Source organism: Ictalurus punctatus, chromosome 17, assembly GCF_001660625.3.
Source record: "Ictalurus punctatus breed USDA103 chromosome 17, Coco_2.0, whole genome shotgun sequence".
NCBI lineage: Eukaryota > Metazoa > Chordata > Actinopteri > Siluriformes > Ictaluridae > Ictalurus > Ictalurus punctatus.
In genome coordinates this window covers 13,236,769-13,260,055 of record NC_030432.2, presented here as the reverse complement: position 1 = coordinate 13,260,055, position 23,287 = coordinate 13,236,769, and the positions used below count along the sequence as shown (strand labels likewise).

At 37.9% G+C, this 23,287-nt stretch overlaps 1 protein-coding gene across 2 annotated transcripts; it reads right to left on the bottom strand.

Annotated features, from left to right (window-relative positions):
* Window positions 1-152: 152 nt before the first annotated feature.
* On the bottom strand, window positions 153-21,800 carry eml2 (EMAP like 2). 2 transcript variants are annotated; one of them, XM_017491102.3, is made up of 22 exons: window positions 21,595-21,800; window positions 17,651-17,836; window positions 15,651-15,777; window positions 12,184-12,288; window positions 9,098-9,126; window positions 7,193-7,322; window positions 6,811-6,960; window positions 6,033-6,102; window positions 5,711-5,821; window positions 5,463-5,558; window positions 4,929-5,063; window positions 4,718-4,817; window positions 3,689-3,843; window positions 2,922-3,047; window positions 2,676-2,807; window positions 2,353-2,420; window positions 2,086-2,174; window positions 1,802-1,899; window positions 1,624-1,711; window positions 1,435-1,530; window positions 921-1,051; window positions 153-826 (listed from the first exon to the last, which is right to left on the bottom strand). In XM_017491102.3, exons 1-22 carry the CDS (start codon window positions 21,662-21,664, stop codon window positions 701-703), a joined length of 2,418 nt encoding a protein of 805 aa, XP_017346591.1. In that variant the 5' UTR covers window positions 21,665-21,800; the 3' UTR covers window positions 153-700. The 2 variants fall into 2 exon arrangements, with proteins under 2 accessions (XP_017346591.1, XP_017346593.1); XM_017491104.3 differs by lacking the exons at window positions 12,184-12,288; window positions 15,651-15,777; window positions 17,651-17,836; window positions 21,595-21,800 and adding an exon at window positions 11,174-11,323.
* Window positions 21,801-23,287: the final 1,487 nt, after the last annotated feature.

Below are 23,287 nucleotides of genomic sequence, written 5' to 3'. Positions count from 1 at the left end.
AGGTTTTCCATACATCTATTTTGATAGAGGAAACTACACTTACACATTCCTCTTCAAATCCCTGAAAATGTTTCTACTAACAGCATTACAAAGCTGAATAACTGAAGGATGATTACAAAAGATGTACCAGTCACTTTTTAAGAGAAGTAAGGTAATGTGAGTACAGTATAAACTTTATTAACAAAATGAAGGCAAAGCACATCTTAGGTTCACTCCTAGATAAATATGAAGCACTAACTGCCACTGATCACCATGTAGTTTCCAAATCATATCCACTCAGTAACTGGATAATATACAATGGTTCTATAAGGGGTCAAATCTTTCTTACTAGGCTTATATATGGCTGAACAGTTAGGTCATGCCTCTTCTGCTTCACTACAGCTCACTTCAGTCATGCATTAGCAGGATACGCAATACAGTTTAGGCCAAGAGCTGCTGGGAACAACTGATCCTTGAATATTATCACCAGTTTTACCTGTTTAAGTAGTTGCTTTCAAAAAAAAAAAGAAAAGAAAAAAAAAAAAAAAACCTGGTCCCAGACACAGACCAGCACTTAAGGTGAACATTACACACCCATACACCACACACACAGTAGACTAAAGATTGACAGGACATTATGGATGCAGGGTAGGCACAGCAGTGCTGCCCTCTGGTGGGCAGGAAGCTACAGTAAATAAGTAGCAGGGTTGCACAGGCATAATTAGACAAGTGCCCACTGAAGAATGCTGGTGTCTTTCCCTCCAGTAGAGATGAGCTGACTGTCATCATGGAGAAAGGCAACATTGGTTACATGGCTGCTGTGCCCACCGTATACATGACTAGGTGCCTGAAAGCAAAGGAAGAAAGCAAATTTTACAAACCGAATTACATTTCTAGAGCATGTGTTAATGTGTTTGCACAGATGAGTGCAGGAAGCTTACCCTTGGCTGAGAACAGGGGTTAGAGAACAAACGCACTTTGCCGAAATCATCTCCCGAAGCCAGGACACCACGGTTATTTGACCTGCAAACAGCATTGATGTCTGTGCCATCAGCGCCGTCTGGCCAGATGCCTAGCAACATGAGACAGAGGAAAATATTTTCATGATACAGAAAGGGTCTTAAATTAATCAGTTTCTTTAAATTTAAAGGAGGAGAAAAAAAAAAAAAAAAAAAAAAAAAAAAAGGCCTAACAATGCAATCTCAACATTATACATTTATGAAGACAGTTTTACAGGGTCATATCTAAATAATTTTCAGGAAAAGTCTCCAGACAAGAATAGGTAACAAGTAGCTAACTACTTTAACCCTTGTTAACATGTAATTCTTCTAATACAGGCAATCTCACAATAAGAAAGTTAATTTTATTTACTAGTTGCTATATACTGTTTTCCAAAAATGTGAGAAACCACTGATGTAATGGGATCATAACTTATTATCGAGTGATCTGACTCACCAAACACACTGAATCCGAGCACACAAGTCGAAGTGGCCCATTCCAGGTTGCGTACTACCTCTGCGCTTGTAATATGTTTCCCACTGGAGGCCTCCCCTTTTAAACAGAGATTAATTAGAAGTAGAAGATCAAATGTAACCCACATTACATATTACTATATGAAGACCACAGATTGACAAAGCAACTCACAGTACAAGATCTCATAATCTCCTGAGTTTGTGACAATATATTGGCTGTTGGTGGACCAGTCTAGGTGCGTAACATAGCTGGAATGCCCCTGAAGAGACATACAGCAGTGAGTACTGGTTGGCATTAAAACTGGAGGAATCATGCAGATTTTTTTAAATATGACTCAAATAAAACTCACGGTGCATTTGCTAACTCGACTATACTTTCTTCCATTCTCAGTCACAGCATAGATGTAAATAAAGTTATCATGAGATCCTACAGCTAGGTATGCTCCATCTAGGAGAGAGAAACTTTGATTTGAACACAGAACATACTGTACATTCTTTTGACTGTCAGTGTAAATGCAGTATGAGGTCTTTGCTTATATTCACTGCTTTGTTTTTATTCAATACACAATGCATATGCTGTATTAAGCATTCATTGTTGTGTGGGCTAACTATTAACTAACTAAATATTGCAGACCTGGAGAGTACTTGACAGTGGAGATGATTTCATTCCCATCTGTGTGCATAGAAATAAGATCCCTGGTTTCAGTGTCCAGAACCATCCACCTATAGCATGAACAAAGATACACTGTTCATACTGACTCTTTTGACACCAGATGTTTATTTAAAAAAAGAAGAAAATAAATATATTATATTATATATATCTTTTATTTAATTTTTTTAAGAAACACTTCAGATTGTGCTTGTTTTGGCTGCATGATGAAACCCTCATGTGCAGTCATACCTTCCAGTCATGGTGCCCACAGCAAGCACAGTGCCGCTAGAGTGAAAGCCAGCAGAACGACCAGGATCCTGGAGGTCAGGGGACATCAACAACAAAGATATGATAAATATAGCAGGGAACAGCAACAGAGACAATACACTTTATGCAAAGATAACACATGGTAGTGGTCCAGTAGGAATCATGTCTTTTCATATAGATACACATGCATCACAAACACTGTAGTAGTTCTTCTGCCCAGCAAATACAGATCTACTCTAAAACGCAGATGTACTGGAAAGATCACAGTGATTCAGTGAATATATTTGTTCGTATAAGAATAAAACCTCAATGGTCTTGCTCCACAGAGGTTGGTGGGAGGTAACATCCCACAGGTAGACCTGCTTGTCTTGACCACATGTCACAAACTGTTTAGTGCCGGGGTGCACGTCCAGTCCCCACAACTCATCTGTGTGACCCTATCAGGCAAGCGTTAAGAGACAGAAAACAGTGTATGGGGAAGGATAATGCTATGTTTCTCAATTATTCAAATATTTGCTTCTGTATATATTATACATATATTTCAACTGAACCTGAACGATGGGTGAGAGAGCACCAGAGAAGGAGCCTTGCAGGATGGCATTTCTGGTGGTTCCCACAAATAATTCCTCTTGTTTTCCCTCAGTCAAAGTGCGAACAGGCCCAAAAGTCTCAGGAACCTGTATAAAAGCATAAATATCATCTTTTGCGGTCTTTTATGAGTTTAATCTCTAATCCAATGAATGTCCACAGTAACCAGGTGTATTATGGAATGCATGCTCATGAAAATCTAAATGGAATCTAAAATATTGTGAAGGGAAAAAATGGAGAAGAAAAGAAATAATAATTAAAAAAAAGGTTTGCATGCATGCTCAAGTTAAATTGAATGCTTTAGGACTTTCAATAGTAGTACAACTCCAATTACAAAAAAGTTGGAATGCTGTGTAAAATGTAAATAAAAACAGAATGCAATGATCTGCAATCTCAAACCCTTATTCACAATAGAACATAGAAAACATAAAATATTTAAACTTAGGAAATGTACCATTTTAAGGAAAAAGTAATTTTGAATTTGATGGCCACAACACGTCTCAAAAAAGTTGGGACTCACTATTTCTCCAGCCACTTTTGGGTTTTTTCCCAAAAATTTTGGGATTGTTTATTATAAATAAAATATATATGTACAATAATATCTGGAGTACATTTGTCTTTATTTATTTATTTAAACTATTTTAGGACTACAGCTATGATTATTTAAGCGAAGAAGTTCTGGGACATGGAGGCTTTTGGATATAAACTATACACATTAAGTTTGCCTTACCACCATCTCATTCTGTTTGTGGTATTCATGATCCCACAGCACCACCTTGCGATCCTTCCCTCCTCCTGACACCAGTGTGCCATCCTTCAGCACACATAGGGAGAAGATCCCGCCTTCATGAGCTCCTGCCACCACCTGGCTGATTCTATTACCACCTGTCCGTCAAAATCCACCATCAAATGAAAGATCATGAAGAAGCAGCTTCTCCACCAACAGTATTTGTTATTCAAATACGATTTGCATATGCCCCGTTTTTGCATAAACTGAAATACTTCGTGGTCATTCTCTTTCATGATCATGATCCAACATACAGAGAAGCTTACCTCCTAAATGGGGGGCAGATAAAGTAGATCTACCACTGAGAGGATCACTAATTTTATTAACTAGGGACAAAATGATTCCTCTCCTGTTAACCAACAACAGGAATCTGAGGCTACAATACACACAGATTCATCTAAGACCTTTTTTTTTAAAATCTTCAATTGTCCAGTTTGACCACTACCATTACAGGCTACAATACAGTATCAAACTACAGAGTATCTCAGAAGGAGGTGGGTCATCATGAACATCACCTAAAACTACACCAAACATTGTGAGAGGATCTAAGGAAACACACATCTTAGCCAATAACTCTTCACATCACTGCCTTCTGGTACCTGCAGCCCAAAGGAGACATCTAAGCCATGAGTTCTTCTATCCCTCCTGCACTGTAACTTTAACAGTTTATTTTGAACTTCAATGACCCATGTTTAGTGACTTATGTATTGAACTTTAATGCGGAATGTCAGTTTGCATTGTTTGATGTTTAAAGTTTTATTATTCAACCCGAGTATTTACTTTGTTTGATGTCTCTCTCAATAATACTATAGAATACTGACAATACTCTATTTGTTTTTTCATACAGCATTTTGAAGGACATGCACTGCGCTTCATTTATTTAAAAAAGAAAAAAAAAAGAAAAAAAAAAACAAAAAAAAAACTAAAGCCAGGGTTAGAAATTCCTTTGGCATGCAAAAATGGTTTCCCAACCTTTAGCCCAAATAAAGATGTTTCCACTGGAGTCCCCTGTTATTGCATCACCATTTTCAGCAAAGGTGACACACAGCACATACTTGGGTTTCTCATGTTTCTGAAAAAAAAAATATCAATAAGTCAATTAATGGAAATTCCTTAAAAACAGATGCAACATACGCAGGATAGGAAACCGTAATATCCATCAAATACGGAGAAGTTCACAAACCTCAAACAGTCCCTGGCGCTTAGTTAGAGTGCTCCCCTCTATAGTCCAAAAATTGATATGAGACTTCCCACAGGTGACAATCAGGTTGGCCTCCATGGGATGGAAGACTGCTCCCAGCACAGAATCATTTGAGCACTGAACCATAAAGAGCAAACATTGGATGCATTGTGGCAATTCTTGAGCTTCCATTCAGGAGACTGATCATATTTAAAGGCCTTTCCCTTCTAAATGCAGGCTCATAATCAAAATCAAATTTGGTTTACATAGATAAAACAGGCCAAACAGCCATAAATGCACTGGTTTCTACTCAAATGAGCATGACATGGCTCCCCCATGATCACAACAATCCATAGGACCTAGTGCAGGAAATTATCCTCCACTTTATATTTATTATTTCAGTTATGCCAACTTATTACAGCTCATATTCCCCCATTTTTACTTCAAAATGTCAAACCAGTATGATTTGAACTTTTAAATAAGCAATAGTTTATTGTTCTCTATGCTCCTCATTGTAGTTTATCATCCTCATCTCACCTTCACTTCGGCAATTTGCTTTTCTTTCTGCCAGTCCCACACAGATAGGATGTGGTCATTTGCATCATCAACTGCACACAGATAGGCACCACCATTCTGGATTTGTAGAGAGATACATAATTCATTCACATTTGCACTTATAAACAAATTACTTATCGCAATCTGTAATGCACCTTTACATGTATGATTCAAGTCATATTTAAAACAGTGATTTACAGCTGGGATAAACTAGTGTAAATTCAACATACTGATTTGGAGAAGGCCACACAGGTGACAGCACGGTCAAATACACCAGACCCGATCACATGTAGTGTGTTCAGACTAACAGAGTCCCAGACACGAACATGAGGAGCTAACAGCTTATCAGAGAAAGTAAGAAAAACTAGTTAGTGGCATACACATACCTAAATTTTATACAGGTTTGTATTAAGCATTGATGAGTAATTTATTTAAACATAGCTTAAAGTTTTATTTTTCTTCAGTAAGTAGGAAAATGTTTCCTTCAATGAGCCTACTCACCACAATTCTGGTTTAAAAAAACAAACAAAAAAAAAAAACCCAAAGTCTTACTTTGCCATCTTTCTCTGTTCCAGCAACTTGTCCTGTTGCTATGGTGACCATGTCAGGATGGATGGCTAAGCTACAAAGAGAACATTGAGTTGGTCACAGACAGGCAGTTAATATATATAGCTCCATCTCCAAGAGGATAAAAGCATGAGCTATAACATTCAACTTTGAGACAAACCCACTAACAATCAATGCTCAAGGACATAAATATAGTGAGAGATATCCATAATATACTTAAAATGTGCACAGTTTTGAATTTGATTCAAACATCTAAACTACAAAAAAAAAGGAAGTAAATAAATAAAAAGCAAGATATCCACCTCATCCGCATTAAATAAAATGCTATCAACTTTGCTAGGCACAACAGACATTTCTTATAGAAGTCATATGTTCTGTCTAAGCCCATTTGAATACAGTACTGATATTGTTTGATTTAACTTATCTGACAGATAGGAGCCTACTGAAAGATGTCATGAGTAAAAGGGAAAAATTCACAGGGCTCATTTGGATGCAAATTATATCCGAAGGCATTTTCACTTCCTTCCTCCATGTATATGGATAAAAGTAGATTAAAAAGTAGAGCTTACATGATCTACAATTTTGATCAAGATATCAGCACTGTCAGCGATAACAGCAGCAGTTAATTTGTATTGGCTATGGAAGGTGGATTTGTTTGGTAACAGATTGCGATTTACTGACAAAACTGTTCCATGATCAAACATATTTAGTGTATCCTTTGGTACAATGAAGGCCAATCTCTGCATTTATTGTAGATATTTACCATTTTACATCATCGTTGTGGCCCAGGTAGTGTCTCTGCTGCTGCTCCTCCACATTATACAGCACAACAACGGAAGCATTGAAGTAGACAATCTCTCCCGTAGGCAACAAGTAGAGGTTACAGCGGCAGTCTCTGCCCCTGTAGCCATAACTGACAGACTGTGTTAAGGAACATAAATGAGAAGTGTACCATAGGAACACTACATGCATTAAAACATTTCTAAAATGATGTTTAATCAATGTGGCCGATCTGAAAAATATAATAAAAAGGATGAGCATAAAAAAGGTTGAAAATACCTTTAAAAAAAAAAAAAGAAGTTACATTAGCCACACTTGGCAGCATATTAATATGTAACAAGTAATGAGCTACAGATCAAGGATACACCCACTGAAGCTTAAGCTTGCGGTCTGTCAGTGCTGCCTTTTGGTCAAGGCTGTAGCTCTCCCTCAACTGGTCAGGAATGTGCATGGTAACTGGCCGGCCACGCAGGAACATCCTCACGTACCCATCCTCTGTTCAATAGAGAGCAAAGAGCTGCTCAAGTGAACAGATTAACTTTTTTTTTTTTCTTTAATCATTTACATTTATGTAGACTACTGCTGTAGGCCTTAATATAAAAAAATTCTTTGATAGCATTTTCATTTCATTAGAATTTACTGTAATTGGCTAACGACATAATATATATATATAAAAAATACATACACACATAAATACATACACATTATAATATATATATATATATATATATATATATATATATATATATATATATATATATATATATATATATATATATATATATATATATATATATTTTACACACACACACACAAATACATACATATACATACACGCAGTATCTCACAAAAGTGAGTACACCCCTCACATTTTTGTAAATATTTGATTATATCTTTTCATATGACTGAAGAAATGACACTTTGCTATAATGTAAAGTAGCGAGTGTACAGCTTGTGTAACAGTGTAAATTTGTTGTCCCCTCAAAACAACTCAACACACAGCCATTAATGTCTAAACCGCTGGCAACAAAAGTGAGTACACCCCTAAGTGAAAATGTCCAAATTGGGCCCAAAGGGCCAATATTTTGTGTGGCCACCATTATTTTCCAGCAATGCCTTAACCCGCTTGCTCATGGAGTTCACCAGAGCTTCACAGGTTGCCACTGGAGTACTCTTCCACTACTCCATGACGACCTCACGGAGCTGGTGGATGCAAGAGACCCTGTGCTCCTCCACCTTCCGTTTGAAGATGCTCCACAGATGCTCAATAGGGTTTAGGTCTGGAGACATGCTTGGCCAGTCCATCATCTTCACCCTCAGCTTCTTTAGCAAGGCAGTGGTCGTCTTGGAGGTGTGTTTGGGGTCATTATCCTGCTGGAATACATGCTGGGATCATGCTGCTGTATGGTCTTGGCCAACGTGCTGCAGCTCAGTGTCAGGGTCTTCGCAATCTTCTTATAGCCTAGACCATCTTTATGAAGAGCAAAAATAATTTTTTTCAGATCCTCAGAGAGTTCTTTGCCATGAAGTGCCATGTTGAACTTCCAGTGACCAGTATGAGGGAGAGAGAGAGCGATGACACCAAATTTAACACACCTGCTCCCCATTCACACCTGAGACCTTGTAACACTAACAAGTCACATGACACCGGGGAGGGGAAATGGCTAATTGGGCCCAATTTGGACATTTTCACGTAGGGTTGTACTCACTTTTGTTGCCAGCGGGTTAGACATTAATGGCTGCGTGGTGAGTTATTTTGAGGGGACAGCAAATTTACACTGTTACACAAGCTGTACACTCACCACTTTACATTGTAGCAAAGTGTCATTTCTTCAGTGTTGTCACATAAAAAAGGTATAATCAAATATTTACAAAAATGTGAGGGATGTACTCACTTTTGTGAGATACTGTGTGTTATTTTATACACACACACTCTCTCTCTCATATATACACACTATCTCTCTCTCTCTCACACACACATTATTTTTATATATATATATATATATATATATATATATATATATATATATATATATATGATACACGCACCTAATTACAGGACATCTACAATCCTTTTTTCTTACTTTGCTGACTGAACATCATATAAATGTCTGTTAGTTAAGCAGCTGCATCTGATTCTCACTATTATTTGTGTGGTGGTTTCAGAGAGCAGTGTCAATATATGAAAGCAGTAGGGTCTAGAACCAGTCTGACAACTTCTAGTGTATAGCATCAAAGTGGAATTAAACTCCTACTGGTTGTAGACTTACCAGCATTGAGGGTGCACTCTTTGGATTTACTGAAAGACAACAAAAGCAAAAAAACTTTAGCTATCTATACATCATGAATGATATTTTCTTGTATATTCAACTTCTTACTAGCAGCTTCATTAAATATCATTAAATGTGGAGCTTGAATATTTTATTAAGCTCATCCTTTATTGTTAAATCACAAGTATCCATTAATGCACTGATGTGGTGAGCAGCTGATTACACACAAAGAAAATATACATACGTCTATACATACAGCCCATATCATTATCAATATATGAAGGTTTTTGTACAGCTTCTTTTCTTTTGCTTATTTTTAAAAGGTAATGTATGTAGGATTGAACCCCTGGCCCTACTTGCTGTAGCAAAACATGCTTCTCTGTGTGCGTGCGTGGTTGTGAGTGCGTGGTTGTGCGTGCGTGTGTAGAGGAAGTCATCTTCACAAGCAATGTCCCAGTGTCTGTTCCCCCTTGTCAGTAAAACTGCAGTTAAATGCTGGTTTGATTGCCAGGCTGCTTCTAACAGCTAGCATCAAAATCAATAAGACACAGCAGCAGTGAGCAAAAGAACTTGAAGCCAATGTTTTCAGTTTTAGAAGAACTACAAATTATTTAGTATAAGATGATGCATTAAAAAAATGCAAGATATATTTTAAGAAATCAGCAAATAAAGTAGAGTGTGGCTATTGGCAGTGTCTTACAATGTAGATTTACTACAGCCCTTTCTAAATGCAGGCCCATTCTGTCTAGGACTCCATGGAAACCTTTAATTAAGGCAGGGCTTTAATCAAATCAGGCAGCACTGAAGCCAGTATTCTTCCAAAGCAAATTTTGACATGCTGCTGACTAAAACATTGCTCTTACAATACAGTAAAGTAAATCCAACTGAATATAGAGTAAAAGTGAAAAAAGTTTTTTTTAAATATTAAATGTGACATATGCATCCTAAGTGAACAGAGGTGGTCTGCAGTACAAAGAAGATAAAAGAGAAAAACTGACTTTAATCCACCAACATGGTAAGCTACTGACACAAAAACATTGAAAGAGAAGATGCGAGCAGGATTCTATTCAGCCATTTTGAGGTTTATTTGTTCTGGCAGAATTCCCATCAGCTTGGGTGTGTTGGAGGAAATCAATATGCTTAATGCATTTGGATATGTGGGGGTGGAGAAGGATCAATCTGCACAGAATGCAATACTAGCAGTACACTGAAGGAACTGCACACAGCGTATTGCATGCAACAAGGTTTCTGCATGCGCCTGACGTTACAAATAAACAAATAATACCAGATGGTAACATGCAGAGGTTTTTCCCCAGTGAATCACCCATCATTAAGTGTGTTTACATCAGAAGTCTCTTTACAACCACAAGCAGGGCTTTTAGAACCAAAGTGGAAACTTCAACACTGCATTTCCTAAAATGTTATCTAAAAATGTTAGGAATATTTTATTTACCTACAAATACAAACAAAACATTGGGTTCCTGAAGCAACATCTTAACCCATAATGTTCTACTTTTATATAGCAGAGGAAAGAGGTCAACTGGTAATCAAAGCGAACATTTGGCTCCACACTGAAGATAAACAAAAATGGCTGCACAATTATCTATCTGTGAATTTGAGGAAGCCACTCTTTTGATATTTAGTCTCACATCTTTACTCAGACATGAACTGAAAAATCAAACAGTTCAATCCCTGGTTTTAACATGCTACTGTAGGACGTACAGCCGTGTCTGAATAACAACTAGATATTAAAAGATTGGCTCCCTCAAATACACAGTCAAGGAATTATGCAGCCATTTTTGTTTATGCCACTGTTAGTCTACAAGAGTAACTCTTTCAAAATGTTCAATGGACGTTTTACAGCTTCTTTTTATTTTAAGGGTATATTTAAGTCACTTTCCAATAACAGTAACTTCAGTAATGTTCCAATAACTTTAAGCCATGTTAACAGACAGTACCAAAATTAAAACACACCACTTTGGCTTGTGTATCTGCTAAATCTGCCAAAATTTGGAGAGAATGTAAAGTTGAAATCCTTGAAAATGTCAAAACCAAAACAGAAAAAAAAATGTTTACCTGGATGATTTCTTCATAGTAATTTTCTTTTGAGTGGTAATGCGGATAACAGGACCGTAAAAACCAACGGGCAACAAACAAGTTCCTGGTGTGAGACAACTTAAACCGTGTTGGACTATGACTCTATCCAGCCAATAGCAGTGCACTTCCTCTTTCTGAATGACCGCCCATAAACACACCCTCTGTTAATTCGGTGCAGTGTTATGCTGAATTTTGTGTTGGTAGGAGAACCTCTCAAAGAGGGTGCTGGCCAGGGAAAAAACGATTTCACAGAGCTTCCCTATGATCCAGCTGGATTATTCACTGCTCAAACAATGTGCAGGTGTCCTGACGTATTCTTTAGTGAGAGTTAACTCTTTAGCTGCCTATCTCATACACACCTTGTGAAATTTGATCAACTGCCTGTGGTTTCTGTTACCAAGAGCCAAACCATTGTTTTTCCCCCCACCGCAGAACTAAGTGAAATAAAACCAGAACAATGATTGCAAACATGTTTATAATAAGAAACTGTGTAACTAATCCTGATTTAGCCAAACAACTTGCCCCAGTGTATCCAGGATACATGTTTAAAATGCATAATTAAGTTACAGCTTGTGAGAAGACAGACAAATGTAAGAAGATATGTCAGTATTAAATACTAAGCCAACAAAGTTAATTTATGCAGCACTATAATTTTATCATCAGTTTTATTTTGCTAACATTAATGTAACAAAAATCCTTCTATATTTGATACTACCTTTCTGACAAAAGTATAACATACTTCTACAGAACAATATAGTACTTCAAAAAGTACTTTTTATAGCACTGTATATAAAAAAAGAGTATGCAATCTTCTTGTCACAGGTATTATCACAGAGATGCTTTTGACATCAGATGCTCTACAAAAAGCCCCACATTTCAATTCATATAATGACAGGATGATGTGCTCAGATACATTTTCTTATTATCCGAAATGAAAAACAAAAAGGAAACAAAAGTTACTTGCCACACAAAATGGGCTAACTATTTACCTGTCTCTTTTGCCACACGTAGAGCTGCTGGATGAGGTGGTTCTGCTGCGTGTGTCTGCCATCTCTTTCCTGGCTGTGGACAGACGCTCTGTGGACATGCTTTTCCTGACAGATGAGAAGTGAGAACAGGGACACAAAAGCACAGGCATGGTATTATACACAGCACATATATATAATTCATAGGGGCTTAAAAAGAGCAGAAGTGAGTATGCAAGAAAGGAAAACACACTGACAGTTGAAAAAGGAGGAGGGAGGGGTTAAAACACTGCAGTCACTTTTATATAGTATCTGTTATATAGTATAGTTACATACAGTTATCTAGTATCTGAAAGTCCGGACACACTTAAACTTGATCAGATGTATTATGAACTGAAAAAACAATTTTTAAAATTGTACTAAATAGATCATTTTGACTGAAAAGAGAGGCTGTTGTATGCTTTATTTGAATAAGAAAAAAAAAAGATCCTGCAGGTTGGAGTATGCATACAGGCCTGTCAACACATTCAGGTTTTATTGCTCAATACTGCCACCTTTAGGTGGTACTGAAAATCACTGCACTTATGTCATACAACACAAGACCAACAATGATGATTCTGATGATGAGGAGGATTACTACTGCCATTACTACAAAAACTACTACTACCGCTACCACTACTACTACTATTATCACCACTACCACCACTACTACTACTACTGCTACCACTACTGCTGCTGCTACTACAACTACTACTGCTACTACTACCACTACTGCTGCTGCTACTACTACTACTACTGCTGCTGCTACTACTACTACTACTACTGCTGCTGCTACTACTACTACTACTGCTACTACTACTAAAACTATTAAAACTACTGCTACCACTACTACTACTACTACTACTACCGCTACTACTACTACTACTGCTGCTACTACTGCTAATACTACTAAAACTATTAATACTACTGCTACCACTACTACTACTACCGCTACTACTACTACTACTACTACTGCTGCTACTACTACTACTACTGCTACCACCACTACTGCTGCTGCTACTACTACTACTGCTGCTGCTGCTGCTGCTACTACTACTACTACTACTGCTACTACTACTAAAACTATTAAAACTACTGCTACCACTACTACTACTACTACTACTACCGCTACTACTACTGCTGCTACTACTACTACTACTGCTACCACCACTACTGCTGCTGCTACTACTACTACTGCTGCTGCTGCTACTACTACTACTACTACTACTACTGCTACTACTACTAAAACTATTAAAACTACTGCTACCACTACTACTACTACTACTACTACCGCTACTACTACTACTACTGCTACCACTACTACTACTACTACTACTACTACTAAAACTACTACTACCGCTACTACTACTACTACTGCTGCTACTACTGCTGCTGCTACTACTACTGCTACTACTACTACTACTACTACTACTAAAACTACTACTACCGCTACTACTACCACTACTACTACTACTTATACTACTAATTCTACTTCTACTACAACTACTACTACTACCGCTTCCACTACTACTACTACTGCTACTACTACTTCTATTACTACTTCTACTACTACTGCTACTACTGCTGCTCCTGCTGCTGCTACTACTACGTCTGCTACCACTACTACTACTACTACTGCTGCTGCTGCTACTACTACTGCTACTACTACTACCACTACTACTACTAAAACTACTACTACCACTACCACCACTACTACTACTACTACTACTACTGCTACTACTACTACCACTACTACTACTAAAACTACTACTACCACTACCACCACTACTACTACTACTACTACTACTGCTACCACTACTACCAATACTGCTACCACTACTACTACTACTACGGCTACCACTATTACTAGTACTACTTCTACTACTTCTTCTACTACTACTACTTCTACTACTACTACTACCACTATTTCTACCACAACTACTGCTGCTAATACCACTACTACTACTACTACTACTACTACTACTACTACCACCGCTACCACTACTACTACTACTACTACCACCAAAACTACTACTGCTGCTGCTACTACAGCTACCACTACTACTACCACTACTACTACTAAAACTACTACTACTACTACTACTACTGCTGCTGCTGCTGCTTCTACTACTACTACTACTGCTATTACTAACACTACTACTACTACTACTGCTGCTGCTGCTACTACTACTATTACTGCTACTACTAAAACTACTACTACCGCTACCACTACTACTACTACTGCTGCTGCTACTACTACTACTACTACTCCTGCTACTACTACTACTACTACTCCTGCTACTACTACTACTGCTGTTGCTACTACTACTACTACTGCTACTACTACTACTACTACTACTACTACTGCTACCACTACTACTACTACTGCTACCACTACTACTACTACTGCTACCACTACTACTACTACTGCTACCACTACCACTACTACTACTACTACTGCTGCTGCTGCTAATACTACTACTACTACTACTACTACTGCTGCTGCTGCTGCTAATACTACTACTACTACTGCTGCTGCTGCTAATACTACTACTACTACTACTACTACTACTACTGCTGCTACCGTTAATAATCATCATCATCATCACAATCACAATCATCATCACGATCATCATAGCAATTTATGCAAACTGCCAATTTCTAACAAATCAACAATACATAGAGACTCAATAACAACAGAAACACACAGTTTGACCAAACCAATCGAAAGTTTGGACACACCTAATCACAGAATTCTCTTTTCCCCTTACATTCCCTGTTACTACCTCACAGCTCTAGGTTACCCAGTTCAAACATGAGATCAGGTTACTGTCTGTGTGGAGTTTCAAATGTTCCCCTCATGTCTGTGTGGGTTTCTTCTGGTTTCCTCGCACCTCCCAAAGTCATGCCAGTAGGTGGATTTGTGACGCTAAAGTTGACCCTAGATGTGAACAAGTGTGTGAGTGTGTGTGTGTGTGTGTGTGCGCGCGCGCATGGTGCCTTGTGGTGAACTGCTGTGCCATCCAGGGTGAACTACTGCCTTGTGCCCAGTGTTCCCAGAATAGGCTCCAGACTCAACACGACTCTGACCAGGACAAAATGGTTACCGATTATGAATGAATGAACACTTATTAAACAAATCAAAACCATCTTATATTTTGAATCCTTCAAAATAGCCACCATTTGCCTTGATGACAGCTTTGTAAACTCCTGGCATCCTCCACACCAGCTTCATAATATAATCACCTTTTGAACAGTCTCAAAGACGTTTTCACATACTGTACAGTATACTGAGCACTTGTTTGCTTTTTTTGCTTTAATCTCCAGTTCAGTTCAACACAGGATTTAATCAGGTGTGTCCAAAATTCTGTGTTCTTTTTATTAAAAAAAACAAAAAAACAAAAACAATAATATTGCACTGAAAATTATTTTACATTTTTAAATTATTTTACCTTTTGATAGACATTAGGACCTCCTTTTTAGGAGAGGAAGGTGAGGATGGGAAGCCCCCCATCCTTTTCTGATCAATATAACCATTGGCTAAAGGCTTGGATGGAAGGGCTTGTAGAATCTGACGAACTGAAACCAGGAAGCAGCAACAGAGGTAAAAGCATGTAAGATAAGTAAATGAACAAACCTGATGATATAAGTCTGTTTTACATACAACAGTTGTAGACATAACAATAAATGCAGGTTTAAAACCATGCCCTTAATCATGCTAAGAAAAAATTACAGGCAACTATTCAGGGGTGGAAAAGTAATGAGGAATTATACTTGAGTGAATGTATAGACAGTGTGAAACTCCTACTGTTTAAATGTTTTTAACTGTTGAGACTGTTAAAATATCATGTTTAAAACATACAGAAACGTATAAACTTTTTTAAGTTATAACATTGTTTTCACGTGAAGTAACTTTATTACTTATCTTGGGTACGTTTACATGACAAGGATTTACTAAAAACGGGAAAGTTTTTCCTTTTTTTGCATTTTTGAAAAGTGTTTTGAAAAGGATTTCAATTAGAGATGCACTGATGTAATCAGCCAATAATCGGCATCAGCTGATGAAGGCAGTTTTTCACACTAGTTTAAAAACATCCGATGATCAGGGCCGATTATATCCTGTCAATCAAAAGAGGGTGGGAAAACACATCGAATTCGGGCTGTGTGTAAAGAAGATGTCTCTTGTGTGGAATTACTTTGAATTGGGTGACAATGACGACAAAACTGCAGTTTGTAAGCTCTGTAAGCTCTGCACTGCTAAAAGTTTACACCGGACGCTGCAGCAGTGAAGCAGGAGTTTCAGCAGCGTCTACTTTTTTAGCGTTGTTTTTAAGTACAAGCATGCATGCCTCTAGACTGAACACGCAATACGTGTGTGCATGACATCATCATTTTCACAGATTCTAGTTTTTGTATGTTTACATGAAGACGATAACGGCATCATTTTCAAAAACTTGCACTTTGAAACCTGTTTTCAAAAGTTTTACGTTTTCAGGCCCCAAAACGCTGTTGTTGTGTAATTGAACAGCCAAACGCCATAAAAAGTCTTCCGTTTTAGTTGAAAACGTTGCCGTGTAAATGGCCCCAGTCGACATTGCAGTCTAGTGGATTAACCATCTTCAGAAGCACACAGAGAGCTAAAGCGGTAACTATCGTTTGTAGCATAACAAGGTCAACACAGATAACAAACTGGCATGATTCTTGATAGTTTTTTCTACATTGATAAATTTGATTAAATGCTAAACTGATTTTTAAAGAATATTCACTGTGTGTTCTGACACCTTTTTATTATAGCCAGCATTAACATTTTCAGCAATTTGTGCTACAGTAGTTCTGTGGCATCAGACAAGATGGAAAAGGAGCCCATGACCCTGTCGTCAGTTTACTAGTTGTCTTTCCTTGGACCATATTTGGTAGGTACTAACCACTGCATACCGAAAATACCCCACAAGACCTGGCGTTTTGGAGATGATCTGACCCAGTTGTCTAGCCAGCACAGTTTGGCCCTTGTCATTTTTCCTGCTTCCAACACATTCCAATGCTATGGCTGATCAGTGTATGCAGGAGATTTGATTGATAGTATGCGGTTGTTGGCTAGATGAGAAAATAAGAGAACTTTGAGATTTGTACGAGTATTTTGAAGGTCGAAATAAAAATTAAAGGAGCAAAAAGTACGTTTATTTTCTATTGCAAATGTAATTCAGTATGAGTACAAGCATTCAATTTCCATAATACCCAAGTAAAGTTTAAATACCCCCAAAATAATACTTAAATATAGTAATGATTACAATTAATCAAGTATTTTCCACTCCTGCAACTAGTACCAGAAAAATTAAGAAATGTTCCTTTTGGTCTAAGATACATTATTATTGCTGTCACTGTGTCTGGCTAGCAGGTAGGACCATGCCCCAGACAGGTAAAGCTAAAAGCAAGTGTCATGATGAGTGCTGACCTTTGGTGGGTGCTCCTTTCCTGCTGCTGGCTTGTGTGAGCTCCTCGCAGTAACCCAGTCTACGTAGTGCATCAGCTAGAGCAGCCTTCAATAGCTGGATCTCATCCTCCTGCAGCTGCACCCTCTGCTCCAGGTGAGACAGACGGTCATCCATCTCCATGCCACTCCCTGCGGACAGGATATCATCTAAAAAAGGCAGAGAGATACATAATTGTAACATATAATTGGTGTTACTGGGAAGTAGATAATACATTTTCATGTGTGGATATTGTATCCTACAAATGTAGACAACATAGTGATTACTTATTCAAATATGAGACAAGAAGCAGTGGGCAACATGGCGAATGTCTATAACAATGGCAAGTGAGAACTACAACAAAGCTGATTTGTCCAACAAAACAAGGGACCGATTTAAAGGAAAATGCAAACAATAAGCAAATAATATTTAAAAGAAAACAGTTACTGCAAAGAGTAACACTTAGAATGTATTCTAGTCATTTCACAATTATGCCAATTTGCTAAAAACAAAATAAAACAAAACAATAGCCAGCTCTATATTCTTAGAGCGAAAACAAGGCTTGCTTGTTTGCAAGGAAAATTTTATGATCTGCAGCCTACATGCCTAATAAAGCTCTGTTTGGTGCCTGCACCTGCTAACACACAGAGCACACAGCTGAAATGTACTTTAAGCATGTGGTAAGTACATCAAATGCAAGGACACCAGGACAGAGGATACAATGCGATGGAGAGGAGGGGCGGCTCAGAGAAGAGGAAAGAGAAATGCAAGAGCACAAAATAGAACAAGAGGAAAGTCAAGGCTCAGTGAGCAAGCTTGTTGAAATATTCATTAAAAGGTGACTGGTCCCCTCCTACCTGCCATTCCACTCAGGGCTAAAATGTGTCAGACAGTCAGTCAGTGGTACAGCCGATCGTGCTCTAGCTTGCTTTCTTTACGGATTCTCTGGGGGTCTTTGCCAGCAGCTTCTTGCTCCCTCCTTTCCTGTTTCTAGATAGCTGATTCTGTGTCTGGACCTTCCCTGCTCCTCGCCCTAACAACGTCCCCTCCACCCCCTCCTTCAACCACTCTCTGCCCACTGCAAAGCTGCTTGTAACAGGATACTGCTCTTTGCTGCCATTCCCTATGCAGCAGACTATATAACTGCTCCTGTCTGAAGTGGAGAGGCTTGGAAAAGTTCCAGACTTGAATGATGCAGTGACCAGGCACTACCAGGAAGTGCACTGAGCAGCAGCTTTCATCCATATATAACATTTTTGATAACAAAAAACAGGCTTATTCATCAATACTTGGGGAGGTTTATTTGTCTCAATTTCAATGTAAAGAATGTATGATGTAGTATTTATTTATGAAATATAAGTCATGTAGGGGATTTGTTATGTAATATTTCCTTGGCCATTATGCAAATAACTGACTGATATAAAGCCTTGTGTTCTTGCTTGCATTACATTAGTTTCACTTTATAGGCTTACTGTTAATCCGAGCATCCCATCTGTCATTCATTCTAACCATCTGTCACAGTGACAAAATACATAAAAACTGGTCACCGTGTTAAGTACATTCAGTGGCCGCTTTATTAGGTATACCTACCTTGGAGCTACACTCATTAATCATTTTAGCAAAGAATTCTACCACAAATATGCACTTTGTACCTAAGTAATCAATGTCTGTAGCCCATCTGCTGCACAATCTGTAAACAATGAAACCCACTGATAGAAACAGACCACTACTGACCAAAGATTATTTGTGTGATGGACCACTCTTAGCACAGCAGTGAAACTGACATAGTAAGGTGTGTACACACTATGATCACTTTATTATGTGCTTACATAGCTTGGTGCACCTGTTAGCAGTGCAGTTAGAGATTATAGCTCATCTTTTTCTTTGCATAGCTTGTCTTAATCATCCTGACCACAAGATGACTGTTCTGATGGATGTTTCATATTTTTTGTTTGGTAGACTATTCTCAAACGAGCAGTGATTAAAACCCCAGCAACACTGCTCCAACTAATAAACTTATACCATTTCAGTTTCACTGCTATGTTAAGAATGGCCCTCCCCAAATAATATCTGGTCAGCGGGCAGTGGTTACCCATTTCTTACACCCCGGTGGAAAAGGTAGTGGGGGGCTGAGAAAATATGCATAGCAGCAGATGGATTATATTGGAGGTCTGTTTGATAAAATGACCAATGAGTATAATTGTAGGTATCAAGAGTAAAAATTAATTACAATATATTTAACATCCATGTGTATGTAGATGATACTTTGGTTTGCACCAAATGTATGTCCAGGACAGGTGGTTTATTCACCTAACAAAAGATATGGATCTACTAGAGCCCAGCAGTATGACAATATAATATAATAATCATGAGTAAATTCTGAGAGAATAAGTAGTGTCAATACTCTTATAACATTGACCTATTCCATCCATTTTCTGTACTGCTTATCCTACACAGGGTCACGGGGAGCCTATCTCAGGGGACTCAGGGCACAAAGTGGGGGACACCCTTCCCTGGATGGGGTGCCAACCCAACACAGAGCATAATCACACACACTCACACACTACAGACAATTGGGAGATGCCAATCAGCCTACAACGCATGTCTTTGGACCGGTGGAGGCAACCAAAATACCCAGAGGAAACCCCTGAAGCCCGGGGAGAACATGCAAACTCTGTGCACACAGGGTCAAGGCGGGATTCGAACCCCGCAACCCTGGAGGTGCGAGGCAAACATACTAACCACTAAGCCACCATCATGCTTTTTGTATTAAATCATTTCTTTTTGTAGATGTTAAGCAATAATATCAGTCAAGCCAATATTTTTATTTTTGAATTTTTGTGGCAGACTGGATTGCAGGCACTTTGTGAGCAAACCTGACTATCAAAGTACATACTGTGTATCATGAAAATGCCTTCAAGTATTATGACACAATATTTTACCATAAGGCCAATTTCTTATATCTCCAGACTGGTTTGGGACACACATTGGATTCAGGAATGTGACTGTACAAGGAAAACAACTGAAATCATGCATTCATTGAACATTGTTGATATTATGAAGGATTTGCTTCAACTGTCTAAATATTCCAGGGCTACATTCTGCATGCATAACATCATACTCAAATATCTCAAGTACACTATATCAAAGCTGAACATAGTAATAAAAGAGCTAACCTTTTTTTTTTCATTTTGGAGGCTGTATACTGTAAGTATGTGTGCTGTAGGTGATCTGTTGAGGTGGATAGGGACTATTGTATAAAGTGTAAACAAAACAAAACAGTACTAAGCTACCGCGTCAAACTGCTCTTGGGTGCATGTTTCATAACATATAGGATAACCCCTTGACTTATAGCATTTGCATCATTTTGTCTCATATTAGGCTACTCGTGCTCGTTTTAAAACCTACACAGCTGTCATAAGCCACATAATCACTTTATTTTAAAGCAGTGATCGAAATCTTCATGTTGTAGCAACTGAGCAGGCTAACAACAACCATCTCAACACAAAGCCATAATATGTAAATATATCATACGGGATGATTCTGTCGTTTGCATTTAGCCTACGCGAAATACCAGTCATTTAAACAAATGTTTCTATTAATAAATAATCTCTACTGCTGTATCATGTAGACACAATCCGAATGGCTCCATATTTCCTATAGCCTATATGCTATTTAAACTATATCAGATATGAAATAATGGCTTGCACGCCCTGTGCATTTCGCTTTGCCTAATCAAGTGATTAAACATAGGGGGAAATGCAAGCTCATGCTGTATTAGGACACTAAGTGAAACAGTGTAACAAAGAACAGTCAGTGTGTGCTATCGAACGAGCTAGCTGGGCACCTTCACTATGAATGCGCGCGCGCGCGCGCGCGCACACACACACACACACTCACACACTCTCTCTCTCGTGCCAAAACTTACCGTTACAATACCGAAGAAGAAGGGAGCTCTTATCGCACAGGTTGCCACACGAGGCTATTCTTTCAGACATTTCTTTCTCTTATTCTCCACCCAAAAAACAAATACCGACAAATACCTCCCGTACAATAACCAGTCTCTTAGCTCCGAGTGTCTGTCACTTTCCGCGGGAACCTTCAACACCTTCCCTGGCAACGCTCGCGACTACCTGCTCAGCGTTACTATGGCAACAGCCGCACCGCCTGGATGTGCGTGCGGAAGGAGCGCAGGCACGCGCTTCCTGTTACATGTCTCCAGTTTATAATCTAAGAATGTCTAGTTAATATATATATATATATATATATATATATATATATATATATATATATATATATATAGTGAAATTACCTGCAGGATTGCTCCACACATGATAATTTAGTTGTTTGGCACGCAAGTAGACTAGCATATGTTCGCCGGTAAATAATGCTGTTATAGGCTAGATTATTCATGTGTTGCCTTTAAATGAAAAATCGATGTTGATATTTTTATAACGTGCACACACACTGTATGGTTCACCTTTAACAGGAGGACACTAACGGTAAACATCTTCTTTAGGACGCAAACTTGTATGGTTCTTGCTATCGCTTTGGCTATATCCTTATGCCTAGCCAACTTAACCTATAGGCAATTATTTTGATTTTATTTTTGTTTATTGATTTCAAATCTAAATTTAATCTATGGCCATTAGCAGATGAGAATATACAAAGAATCTCACAAGATTTGACAGGAATGTCACAGATTTTACTTAAGTTATTATCATGTCTTCAGTTATTATCGTGTGTTATGTCTGTTCCTTTTTCTCTCGTATGAAGACAATTGTAATATAAAATCAGAATTATTTAAGCTTACATTTCTTATTTAAGGTCTATATTTCTGTATTATAGATACGTTTCTGTGCTCTATTTTTGTTAAGATAAATGAAACAGTGGGTAAAACTGGGCTTGTATCTACAGTCATTGTAAAAAATAAAGTAAAATAAAATAAATCAATATTTTTATTAGCTTAATATATTGTTATTATCATTATTATTAACATATATTATTATTTTAAAAAGCTATATAAATTGGTCATCAGTGAATAACATGTGCAACCTGTAATTCTATTAATTATAATTTTAAATAATTATAATAAAAATTGAGTGTCTCGTTTTCCAGCCAACGTGATAATTTAACTTTTAAATGTGTGAAAATAAGGTATTGTTGTGAATTATCCACTAGGGGGCAGGACAGAGCAAAACGGAGGAATTGTTTAACCGCCAAATAAACACTAAAAGGCAGTGTTGTGCTTGTTAAAGCTACCAAACCACAAATCCTCTCAAATAAGCTACATACATACGCCAATGATACACATTATCACTCTATGATATTAATTTAATAACTCTATAGATAAACAAACAAGTAAACTGATCCATTCACAGCATTCTTAAATAAAGTCACATCAGATACTCCACTGTGTGGTATCTGAATGAATTTTAATTCAATTTTAATTCAATTTTTTTTTTATTTGTATAGCACTTTTTACAGTAGACATTGTCTCAAAGCAGCTTTACAGAAATATCAACATGGTATACAGATATTAAAGGTGCGAATTTATCCCAACTGAGCAAGCCACTGAATGGCGACGATGGCAAGGAAAAACTCCCTAAGATGTTTTGTTA

Coding starts and splice junctions, on each gene's coding strand:
- eml2 (XM_017491102.3), bottom strand. CDS start 21,664: ATGTCTGAAAGAATAGCCTCGTGTGGCAACCTGTGCGATAAGAGCTCC. Junction 9,127..12,183: donor ACGTGTGGCAAAAGAGACAG/GTAAATAGTTAG, acceptor GTTGTCTTTCAG/TAAATCCAAAGAGTGCACCC. Junction 1,531..1,623: donor AGATTATGAGATCTTGTACT/GTGAGTTGCTTT, acceptor TCTGTTTAAAAG/GGGAGGCCTCCAGTGGGAAA.